This window comes from Cryptococcus depauperatus, chromosome 3 (genome assembly GCF_001720195.1).
Source record: "Cryptococcus depauperatus CBS 7841 chromosome 3, complete sequence".
Classification (NCBI taxonomy): domain Eukaryota; kingdom Fungi; phylum Basidiomycota; class Tremellomycetes; order Tremellales; family Cryptococcaceae; genus Cryptococcus; species Cryptococcus depauperatus.
The window spans coordinates 145,211-156,931 of record NC_089470.1 but is presented as its reverse complement, the minus strand read 5'-3'; the positions used below and the strand labels follow the sequence as shown (position 1 = coordinate 156,931).

At 45.1% G+C, this 11,721-nt stretch overlaps 5 protein-coding genes across 5 annotated transcripts; 3 read left to right on the top strand and 2 right to left on the bottom strand.

Annotated features, from left to right (window-relative positions):
- Positions 1-488: 488 nt before the first annotated feature.
- L203_102337 (asparagine synthase (glutamine-hydrolyzing)) lies at positions 489-2,554 on the top strand (the record flags this gene model as incomplete). The annotated part of the gene is made up of 5 exons (XM_066211764.1): positions 489-657; positions 805-956; positions 1,003-1,828; positions 1,875-2,247; positions 2,299-2,554. The coding sequence occupies 5 exons, from the start codon at positions 489-491 to the stop codon at positions 2,552-2,554; spliced, it is 1,776 nt and encodes a 591-aa protein (XP_066067861.1).
- Positions 2,555-2,713: 159 nt separating this feature from the next.
- On the bottom strand, positions 2,714-5,435 carry L203_102336 (uncharacterized protein; the record flags this gene model as incomplete). The annotated part of the gene is made up of 4 exons (XM_066211763.1): positions 2,714-4,474; positions 4,530-4,638; positions 4,689-5,281; positions 5,343-5,435. 4 exons carry the CDS (start codon positions 5,433-5,435, stop codon positions 2,714-2,716), a joined length of 2,556 nt encoding a protein of 851 aa, XP_066067860.1.
- Positions 5,436-5,788: 353 nt separating this feature from the next.
- On the bottom strand, positions 5,789-7,013 carry L203_102335 (uncharacterized protein; the record flags this gene model as incomplete). Its single annotated transcript, XM_066211762.1, has 5 exons — positions 5,789-5,965; positions 6,013-6,355; positions 6,409-6,559; positions 6,672-6,891; positions 6,945-7,013. 5 exons carry the CDS (start codon positions 7,011-7,013, stop codon positions 5,789-5,791), a joined length of 960 nt encoding a protein of 319 aa, XP_066067859.1.
- Positions 7,014-7,288: 275 nt separating this feature from the next.
- Positions 7,289-8,172, top strand: L203_102334 (uncharacterized protein; the record flags this gene model as incomplete). Its single annotated transcript, XM_066211761.1, has 5 exons — positions 7,289-7,363; positions 7,435-7,453; positions 7,545-7,590; positions 7,642-7,742; positions 7,796-8,172. The coding sequence occupies 5 exons, from the start codon at positions 7,289-7,291 to the stop codon at positions 8,170-8,172; spliced, it is 618 nt and encodes a 205-aa protein (XP_066067858.1).
- A 376-nt stretch (positions 8,173-8,548) lies between these two features.
- L203_102333 (uncharacterized protein) lies at positions 8,549-10,025 on the top strand (the record flags this gene model as incomplete). The annotated part of the gene is made up of 4 exons (XM_066211760.1): positions 8,549-9,009; positions 9,056-9,219; positions 9,265-9,321; positions 9,367-10,025. 4 exons carry the CDS (start codon positions 8,549-8,551, stop codon positions 10,023-10,025), a joined length of 1,341 nt encoding a protein of 446 aa, XP_066067857.1.
- Between the last annotated feature and the right edge of the window lie 1,696 nt (positions 10,026-11,721).

Here is an 11,721-nt window from a genome sequence, read left to right as displayed (position 1 = left end):
TCAATAACGCCTTGCTTCCTCGTCTGCTGGATACAGGGCTATGAAAACTTTGTCTGCAGATACAATTGCCTTAAGAGTAGTCTTAATATTTTGACCTTGATCATCTGGGGCTTGGTCAATCGTCCAAATGTGCTCATCTTTGAACACTTGAGAGCTTATGGGTATAGTAGTTGTCTGTATATAGCAATTAATGAATTATCTAAATGTATGTATTGGATTGAATTAGTTATTACAACTTTTGTACTCATTGATAGACAAATTTATAATCTAGGAAAGCCGATCAGAGATTATTATGATTGGTTAACTGATAACAAATTTTGATTATCTTAAAACGACACGTCATTTTTTCATTTATCTTTGATAATTATTAACCCTTATCGCTTTTTTAGATTTCGTCGAGTCAAAAGATACAAATATCATTTCTCTTTTACTTTTCCATAAACTCAAAAAATTGTTGCTATTCAAATCAGTTTCCAAAAAAAGTCAGCATGTGTGGTATCTTTTGCTGTTACAATCGGCAAGGTGACACTGCTTCCTACCGTGCCCAAGCTATTGCATGCTCAAAGAGGCAACGTCACCGTGGCCCAGATTGGTCTGGTTGCTACATGACCAACAACACAATCCTTGTCCATGAGCGTCTGGCAATTGTTGGAGTTGGTAAGTTACCGTTGAGTTTTTTGCATTCTGGTCGTTTGACCATGAGGATGGTTGGTTCAAGAGGGGTGGAGTGGAGATAAAGGAATACATGACGAATGAAATCCAAGTTGGGTGCCGTACGCTGATAGGAATTGTTGTTGGCTATAGACACTGGTGCCCAGCCACTGGTTAGTGCAGATGAGGCCCTTGTGCTTACTGTCAACGGCGAGATTTATAATCATGTTGCCTTAAGAAAAGGCCTCAAAGACCAGAATGCGGTTTTCAAGACTCACTCTGATTGCGAGGTTATCATGCATCTTGTAAGCTTCTTGTCGAGACAGCTAAATCCTTCTAATACCTTGACAGTATAAGGAGCATGACACTGGTGCATGCAACATGCTTGACGGCATGTTTTCTTTTATCCTTGTGGACAAGTCGGTTGAACCTGCTCGATTGATTGCTGCTCGTGACCCTATCGGTATAACAACGCTCTACATGGGATGGCATTCTTCCGCTCCCGAAACTCTTTACTTTGCTTCAGAACTCAAATGTATTCATGAGGAATGTGATAACGTCCAGGCCTTTCCTCCCGGACATTTCTATGATTCCAAGGAGAAGAAGCTCGTCAGATACTTTAATCCTTCATGGTGGGACTCTGATAAGGGCGTTATCCCTCAAAAGACCGTTGATTACACTCTTTTGAGAGAAACACTTGAGGCTGCTGTTAAAAAGAGATTAATGTCTGAGGTTCCCTACGGTGTGCTCTTATCTGGTGGTCTCGACTCTTCTCTGATTGCTTCAATTGCGGCTCGCGAGACCGACAAACTTGCCAAAGAACAAGAACATCGGCGACACGAAAGAAGAGCTGCCATTACCCAGGGCAAATGGGTTGGTGATGAGCAGCCTCTTATTTCTTGGCCCCAACTCCACTCTTTTGCTATTGGTCTTCCAGGTGCTCCTGACTTGATCGCTGCTAGGAAAGCCGCTGACTTCCTTGGGACTCTTCATCACGAGTGCAACTTTACCGTTCAAGAGGGTCTTGACGCCATCGAAGAGGTCATCTACCATCTTGAAACTTACGATGTCACAACTGTCCGAGCCTCTACTCCGATGTATTTGTTGAGTAGAAAGATTAAGGCAACAGGCGTCAAGATGGTTTTGAGTGGTGAAGGTTCTGATGAAATCTTTGGTGGTATGTGGAATGCCTCCACTATTGAAAATGTGCTGACTGAAGATAGGTTATCTCTACTTCCATGCTGCCCCCAATGCCAAAGAATTCCACGAGGAATGTGTCAAGCGAGTCAAGAATTTGCATACTGCCGACTGTCTCCGAGCCAACAAATCCACCATGGCTTGGGGTCTTGAGGCCCGTGTGCCCTTCTTGGACAAGGCTTTCCTGGAAGTTGCCATGGATATTGATGCAAAACACAAAATGTTTTCCAAGGGAAAAGATCAAGGAGTTGACGAAGATGGAAGACAAAAGATGGAAAAATACATATTAAGAAAGGCGTTTGACTGCTCGCCTGACGGAAAGGAGTACTTGCCAGATAGTATTCTGTGGAGACAAAAGGAACAATTCTCTGACGGTGTTGGATATTCTTGGATCGATGGGTAAGTTTCTATGCTTGCTTTCAGTAAACATGAAATTTACGCAATTCGTAGTATGAAAGACCATGCCAATGCTACTATCTCTGATGAAAAATTCGCCGACCGTGCTACTCGATGGCCACTTGACACTCCCGATACCAAGGAGGCATATTGGATTCGAGAGCTCTTTGAACATCATTTTCCCACAGAAGCGGCTGCCAAGACTGCTGTGCGATGGGTTCCCAAGCAGGAATGGGGTGTTTCTTCTGACCCTTCCGGTCGAGCGGTCTCTATTCATACCGCTACCTATGAGGATGGCAGGAGCTGTTAGAGTGTTTGCGGAATAGACAGTATCAAATGTTACAATTGCTATTATTATGCATGGTTGAGATGGTACTGCACCAAAATGTCACAGAACTGATACATTTCTGGAACCTGCAGATGTCTCGAATACTTCGATTATAAAATACAAAAAACCATATATTTGAAATCATTTCTTATCAAAATGGGCCTCAAGACTTTTCTCTACATCATCCCAATACTTTCCACCATCCTTCCTGCCTGTCATGTTAACCCATTCCACAACCTGTGCGGGGGTTAATGAATACTTTTGAGACAGTTCCATAATCTTTGCACGGTACTGTTGACGCAATTGGTTCACAAGTGTTCTACCCCTTTCAGCCTTTGCATTACGTTCTCGCCAAGATAAGGGCTTCTGAGAAGTGCGAGGAGGGGTCTCTTGCATAGGGATGTTTGGCGCAGGGGTCAGAGATGGTGTTCGAGGGGGTATCGCATTGGAAGCATATACAGTATCTACTTCCTCGTTTGCCAACGGCCCTGCCGCAGACGTGCTAGCACCTGATATTCTGTCCAATGTTTTTCTACGTTTGTTAGAAGACGCGAGGAGCTCATCCCGTAAAAGAGAGCGTCTGGGACGGTGATTGAACTTTTTGGCTGATTTGGATGATTGCAAGTGCTCAGATGTAGACTCAGACTCAAATGAAGTTCCTGTAACATCCACAGAAGAGCGTCTGGTTTTGGGATTCACAAAGCCACTGTGAACAACGGCCATGCTGGATTCCATTTCTCTGGTAGAAGAAACGTTTATTGGCACTACTTGAAGTCCCTTGGATGAAACTTGAACCATTTGTTTTGTTGTATCGGCTTGAACAGGCTGTCGAATGCGAATGAGCTCAGTGGCAGGACGGATGTTTTTAGGAAGCGGAAGGACTTCAATACGCAATGACTCTTGTTGTACGTCAAGCGCGTCCATTTGCTCGCTCTCCGCTTCTATGTCATGATTACCGGGTATATTGGGCCCTATTTCAGCTATGGTGCTTACAGCTCCGTTCTCTGTAGCATTGTTGAATGTTTTGTTTTCCTCTGACATCAAGTCTTCCACCGCCTCCGCATCAACGCTAGTCACACTGGTATCCGAGTCTTTTGCTCTCATTACTTTCATCATGTTTCTCTCTTTCAGCTGTCCAGCATCTTCTTGAATCGCTGTGTCGGCTACAGATTGAGGATACAGCTCTGAACTATCCGGCTCCATCTGATTCAAAAAGTGGCCATTAGAGTTATGATCAGGATTCTGAGACATAACATTCAAAACCTGGTTTTCTTTATTCTGATTTTGTTCAGACACTGTAACGTCAGAAAGAGCAGCAGGCGCTGATGCTTTAGAAGAAGTATTGTGGGTGAGAGCTGAAGGAGCTGGAGGTCCTTGACGTGGTGAGGAAGCTTCCGAATGCTGAATAGACTGCAAGATACTACTCGAAGGAATGAGTACACGAGTTTTTCCCTTATCTTCAACCGTAGCGTTTTTGGCAGTTTGGATGTTATTGATAGGCTGGGGAAACTCGTCTGTATCTTCTGTTCCTTCATCTGCTTTTAATTGATCCTTTTCAGGTGTGCCATTACTCGCAAGATCGGCGGTCGACCGTTTAGCAGACGGTAAATCTTCATTGTCTGATAAGACAACAAGCTTCCTTTTGCCTTTGGTTGTTGATTCTTCTTCGGACAATCTAAGCCTAGGCCTTTCATTTGTATCTGGACGCTCTGCTTGAACAATTTCAGTCTCTTTTTTCTTCGCGGCCCTTCTCTCCTTTCCAGTCTTTAGACTTCTATCAATACCTTCGGCAACATACCGAGCGATTCGACTAGCAAATGACCTCTGATTCTTTTTGTAGCGGTCGTGCCACGATTGATATGGATGTCGACTTGCTTGAGGATATTCATCTACTTGTGCAACCTACACAAAGTAGATATAAGTAACAAGGCAATTATAAGTATGTTTCGAAACTCACAAGATTGATATATGTTTTTCGACTGTGAAAAGGACCGAAAGGGTGATGATGAGCTAGCCACCGACAGAGGAAGTCGTCATCTCGAGCAGTATAATTCGCCCTGGATCTGCTACACCAAATGAGCGTTTGCTCACAGATGCAGCCCATATAGAAACATACTTTTTAGGCGGTCGTTCAGAAGTATCGTTCTTTGTCATACCATTTGAGCGAAAACTGTCATCACTTTCAGCACCATCATCGTCATCCTCGTTTTCGTTCCAAATCAACCTCTTCGCCTTGATGCACCTCTCTACCCAATTTCTGTCCACAATCTTTTGCCAATCTCTACCATGCTCTTTCTTTTCTTTATGAGCCAGTTTTGCAAACTTGGAGTCTTCATTGATAACAATCAAGTCGGCATCGGCACGTTTACGGACGATAAGGGCACCTCCTAATGACAAAACAAGGACGCAGTCCGTATAAGCTGTTTCGCTGTCTTCTCCTAACAACCTGTAAAGATTGATAGACACATATGTTCTCAGAGGACGGTTATCTTCAATATCGCTGGGATATGTGAAAACAGGGGCCTTCAATTCCATCTCACTAGGGTCAACCAATCTTTCGGCTTTGCGACACCATGCCAGCCAGTGATATGATCGAATCAGAGGCCCATTGGTATTTTGAGCTATTTGATGCTTATAAGTATGATGATTGGGATTGACGAGAACGATTGTTGCTTCCTTTTGCGTGCTGATCACAGAACCGCCCAATTCCTATAGCGTAATGATACAATGAGCCACAAGTGTCTTAAACTGCAGCAATCCATGGCCATACCTCAATTGTCGTATGTACAAGAGGGATCACTTTACGCCAAAATTGTTTCTCGGCTAGGCACACCTTGTGGTCCTTGAGCAATTGAGAAACCATGCTGGGATTTTCCTCCAAAAACGAGTGGAAATGACAGGAACAGTTATTGCAAGTTTGACCCTGTGTTTGGTTCGAGGCGGATAAGCCTCAGGCAGTCATTCAGAACCCCTTGTGCCTCTCTTCAAGTCATAGAAAGTTGAGTGGTGTACGGTATTCAAGAAGCCTTTTGATATTAATTTGGTAGATGAAATGTTATGTACAAAGATAAATGAACAGAACGATTAGAGTGCATTTAGAAAGTAGTGACTTAACTAATTACGTAATTAATCGTTTAGTGCAATATGATGTAAACAATCTTTCCCTTGAAAGAAATGCTGAAAATGAATACAACTTGTTATACTAATCTTGTTAAACTATAAATATTCATCAAATGGCATCCAGCCTCTACAGCGATTTGTACCACAAAGACATCTTGTTCTTTCTGTGCTGGTAGTTGATTCCTCAAGCAACTGATCGGTAAGCTGGCATTGACCAGAAGCGTTGGCATAATCAAAAGTCAACTCTTCTTCTGGCCGGATATTTCTGTTTGTCTGTAACCGCAAGAGGTTAGTATTCTTTAGGTGACTCATTGACGTACAAATATTGCAACCCTAGCCCATCCTCTTCCGATACCCCACCGTACATAATGCAACACACAGTTGGGCTCGCAAGAATGATTGAGGAATCTACCTACATTTCCCTTCCATCGTGGGTCGATATGGATCGTCTGTCCTGGAGTTCGAAGCGAGAGAGTGTAGTTGCCTCTACCTTTTTCTTTGTCTTTTACAGAGATAGCTGACCAACGAGAGTGCGCTTCTGACTGGGTGAGGTATTCGCCGGCATAGAGTGATAAAAAGGTACCTTTTGGAAGAACCAAGGGCTCTTGAGGTGTGTAAAAGAGACCAAGACCATAAGCAGCTCGACGGACGCTCAACGGTACACTTGCAAAGCCACGGAGATTAGCCATCATTCATCAACATGCAAGAGTGCGTACCAGACACCACCTTGTGTGACCTTTTTGGCACACTGATCATAACATGTACATGCTGGAGAGCATTCCACAAGAGGAAGATTTTCCGGAAGAGCGTCGAGATTGAGCAGTTGTTGAGGGTTTTCCGTTGCGCCTGGCTCGGAGTAAAAGTTGCCTTTTTACCTAGGTTAGAACTCATCGTCACTTGTTTATGAATTGAGCTTAACCTCTTGTCAAAAAACTGAGTCAAGAGAAAGTTGATTGGGCAAACAGGTACGACAACTTACCAAACTGCCCTACGCAGTCACACATATCGCCTTTTCCTGCTGTACACAAGCTTTCTCCATTTGTGCTCGTACAGTTGCAAGCATATTCTCCGTTCTCACTCATACTCTCTCCATTCTCATCCGTTTCCACTGTGTCGAAAATTGCCTGGCCGCCGTCCGGCGCAGCATCCTCAACGCTGCTCAACCGCCTGCCATCACTGAGCTGCGAGTCCCCAATGTACTGTATATCCAAAGTCATCATTGTGTTGGTCATATGCATAAAGAGTGGCTCACCTCAAAGCCTTTGATCTCTTCAGCGAATATCCTGACTGGTTCTATCCCTCCAGAAATATCAAACTGCATCTTCAATAAGTAGTCAGAAAAAATTGGATAAAGAAAATAAAGATGGACAACCTCCACCTTTTTGTTTTATTCAGTGATTGGTTGAATGATCCTAGGCACAGCCTTCCGAATTTCCCGTTTAGGATAGTGCCACATGCGGTGTTCCTGAGTTTGTTATGGCGACGCGTTTCCCTTCCATACTTAATCCCCGTCTTCCATTCTTTTCTTTTTCTTTCTTTCCTTTTCTTCTTCTATTACTATTTATAATAATCTGCTCTACACGCAAACTAGCTACAATGCACGCGGCTTCTTACATCGCTCTCGCCGCCGCCGCCGCTGGCTCGGCCATGGCCATCTCCATCAACACTCCAGTATGTTTTGGCTTCCTTTGTTGTAGGCAGGTTGAGAGGAGCATTATATTGATGTTTTATTTTTGTTGTAGGCCGCTCTCGTCCAGTGTCGTGAGTTTTCTACAGTCATGGCGTCTGCGACGTCATCATCTCGAGGATCATTGCATATAGGATTGAGCAGACGCTAATCCATCCCTTGTAGAGCCTGCCCAACTTACTTGGACGGAAGGTACTGGTCCTTTCATCATGTAAGTTATGAATTGTTTTGCGCGGCGGTTAGCTGACTTTATTTCTCACAGCGCCGCCATCCCTGGAGGTCAAGTTTCCGCTGCTGCTATTGAGACTATTAGTGACAATGTCTCTGCCAGCCCTTACACTTGGAATGTGAACCTTGCCTCTGGTGAGTCTCATTATGCTCTGGATTTTTCGAAAATGATGCTGATGTGTGCGTAGGCAGCAATATCACTCTTAAAATTACCGATTCAACTGGTACCATTGGCTACTCTTCTCCCGTTGTCATCCAGGCTGGTTCTTCTAGCTCTTGTTTGAACTCTAGCGCCTCGACTTCTGGTCTCTCTTCTGCTCCCGGAGGCGTCACTACCACTGTGACATCTTCCATGTCCTCAGGTTCATCTGCTGGCTCTTCTGCATCCTCTGCAACTTCTGCCGCCAATTCCAAGGGTTCTTCTGCCGCCGCTGGTGCTTCTTCTGCTGTTTCCAGCCCTGCCACTTCTTCCACTGGAAAACCCTCTGGTGCAATGGTCAATGCCATCGTTGGTCTTCCTGCCCTTGTCGCTGGTGTCATTACCGGTCTTGCCGCTTTCCTTTAAGGGACTTATTACTATTTTTAGCCATGAAGGAGTTGTTTATAAACTGGGAGGTTTAGGGATTGAATATACGTCTTTATTACGTAGTCGAATAAAGGTTTCATAGTTTTGTCTTTTTAATATATCGCCATAGTCTTTTACCCTCTTATTGGTAGATTGGGACATTGTCCTTGACCGTTTTCTTGCTCTACAAATACATCGCTTCTTTTAATTGGGTGTATATGGGGTATGCATCTCTTGGCGAAAGACTTTATAAAAACAACTTTGAGGCAAATGTTGTAAATAGAATTGAGAGACGGAACTTTATTATCTTTCTACATCTCCAGGCACAGGTTTTATCTTTTTATCTTTTTTTAATTAGATCTTGTTCCATCAGAATATGGAACAAAAACATTATCAGCCACCTTTTCGTCGACAACGTCTGGCACAACAAGACAGTCAATCAAACCAAGCAAATACAAGGCTTCGTAGGGACAATGAAGAAGAAGAAGCTAGGCCAAGCCTTCTGGCGAATGTTACGACAAGGCAAGAAGCCATTCAAGTGAAGTCGACGTCAATTGAAAAGTTGCAAGATACTCGACAGCCTATAAGGGGCAACGTTAAAGAAAAGCAGGAGAGTATCACTTGGGCTGGTGGTGGGGTTGCACTTGACAGGTCAAAAAAACATTGGCCTGTCCCTACTTCGAGACAGGCCAGAAACGACTCGTCACAACCTGCAAGTGCTTTAGAGTCGCCGGCGAGTGATTTGAAGCCGATGCGCCAGAGAGATATGCTAGGCGAACAGATGGAGATGGTGCAGAGTGTCTCTAGAAGTGGAGGAGATGGGTGTGAAGGGGATGCGTGAGTGTCTTGGGTGGAATGATGCTGGTTACTCATCGACATGCAGGCTGAAAGACTATGTTCTTCAGGCAAAATACAGGTTGTGGCTTGATGAAAAGATTAAAAGGCATGACGACAAGTTTGGGTCTCTTGAACAAGTAGATGTCAAGGGGGGATCCAAAGAAAACGTCGAGGAGAAGGAGAGTTTGGATAGCATCGTCTTGGGTTTTAGTCAGTGGGTGGCTGGCAACTGTTACTAGAGCTAATGTGGTGTAGGAAAGCTGAGGGAAGGCGTGGTAGCATCTGGAAGGGTAGATTCGTTTGCTGTAAAAGGTATGGCCGTTTTGTCGGGCGAGTCACCAGTTGACACTGAGACAGTCTTTGAAACGTCGGCACGATATGCTGTCGTCGCTCAAAATCGCCCGCAACTGTTGAGCATCTTGAGCGGACTCGTGCCGGGACTTTACCAGGCTTACAGTCGAGCCGCTTCGGGCGAGACAGACCTGTCAGGACAGCTTGACAAGCTAAAGATTGCAGATTACGAACAAGAGAGAGTGGAATTCACCTCTCTCTTACTAGTCTACCATCTAGTCACAGGAGGACAGGTAGCGTTTAACGAAATTTGGTCAGATTTGATCCATCCTAGGGTTGGACGGCTGCGAACGAGGCTGAACCCAGAGAACGCTGTTGTTACAACATGGGCAACGGCACCGTTTGTGGAACCTTGCCACCTCGGCTTTGCAAAGCGTGCATCTCAGTGTCTATCCGAGCACGCATTCAACCCTCTCACATTCTTCTCACTCATCGACCCATGTTCTCCCATTCCGTCATCTTCCTACGAAAGAACAGTGTTGACCTGGGCCGTACCGCAAGTCCGGGAAAAGGCTTGGCTTGTGTTGAAAAGAGGATACGTCAATACGAATCTGGATTGGGCACGCCAGATCTTGGGGCTGGAAAGAAGCCTTGCTGAAGAATGGATCAAGTGCGACAGGGCAAAGGTAGAAAGAGACATGGTCTTGTTACGGGAATCCGCATGATGAAGCGTTTATCAAGCCGAATATCTCTCCTTATGCATCTAACGCGGTCAAGTCCACTCGCAGATATACCGGCCTTCGGTCAACATTATCCGTGCCTCGGCGTCTACTACCGGCCTTGGTGTTTACATCATTATCTGACAAGAGACGGGGTGAGGACAGGCCATGGTGCACAATCCCAGCGTCTCTAGATGTATGTCTTATCTCTATCGCAACATCAAGGGTAACGACAGAACAAGTAACCCTTTGACAGCATCTAGCAGTTTTCAGCACTATACATTACAAGCGATCATGCAAACCGTCTTTGTCCGCCACACACACATCCCAATTGGGACATGGCAAGATGATAGCCGCAGTCATTCTGCTGACAAATAGCCCTGTTTGCCCATCCCTCTTAACAACGGATCATGCTCCTTTTGACTATGCACGGTTGAGACCATTGCTTATCGCTGCTGCATCCTGGAAACGAACAGGCACATCCGCCGCAATAAAGATAGGGAGAAAAGGGTAGTATACTCAAGAGTGCCTGTCTGACTTTTATGCTAACCTGTTGTTCATCTTTCAGCAAAGGGTCGTTTGTGTATAGACGATGGGAACTCTCCAAGAGTGTCTCGAGTGGTTGAAACCAGATTTGATCTCAGAAGCAGTCGTGTCTCTACGGCATGCGTTGATGGGGCGAACCCATCTGGCAAGTCCTCTGTTTGACTTCTGCGCCACCATTCTTTCCGTGATTTCATCGATAACGGGTTCCTGCAGGCTTGTCATCGTTGGCGGTTCCTTCTCCATGATACTGGCTGACAAATCGAATCCCAAAAGCGCTGTCTGTGACAAAAGCAAGCTTCTAGCGATGCTTTGCGTTTCGTAACTCTACCAGACGCTATCTACAGATTTATGTGTACAATCTTCTGGTTCCCAAGCCGGCTTGCTGGTTCAACAGACAGGGGTGTATCCTATGGCCGACAGATACGGTATATCTTTGACTCATCCTCCTATTCCATTCTCTTATCCACCTTTTGCGAATGAAATGAAAACAAAATAAATAAATAAATAAATAAAATAAAAAAATTCCATCATGGCTCGGTAAATTATACAACATAATGAATGCGGCGTGCCTGACCAGGGACGCCAGGGCACTCGATAATCGCACGGATCTTTTTTACTCCATAATCTCCAAGGGCGGTCTTGTTTGGGTCCCCCATTTAAAGTCTGTTGGCTTTTTTCCTTCACTTGCGATTTCTTTCAAGTCTTGAGAATATTTCTTCATTTCATTTTTTTTTTTTCTTTTTCTTTTTCTGGAAATTTCTCTCTGAAGCGGTGCTGCTGTACCGTGAGCCGGTGTATAGGTGAGTCGCCGAGAACAGAGGCGAGAGGAGGAAGAGGACCCATAGAGCGACGAGCCATCCGTGGTACGCGATACTATATTGCCTCTTGCTGTTGGTCACGTCGCTCTTCTGGCCATATATCGCGACTTTTTGGGTGGCGACGATGGACGGCAAGCACTTTTGAGCCACAACTGAGCTTCAGAGCTAGAGCCGACGAGCCATGAGACGCGATGGTAGAGTGATAGGGAGATGAGCGCGGTGCTGTGGACGAGGACGGTGGTGGCGCGGATCGACGCTCATGGCTGCAGGTACACTCTGAGCAATACTATCGACGTGATTGCTTGGTGAGTTTTGGCGCTTCCTCTATAGGATGGCGC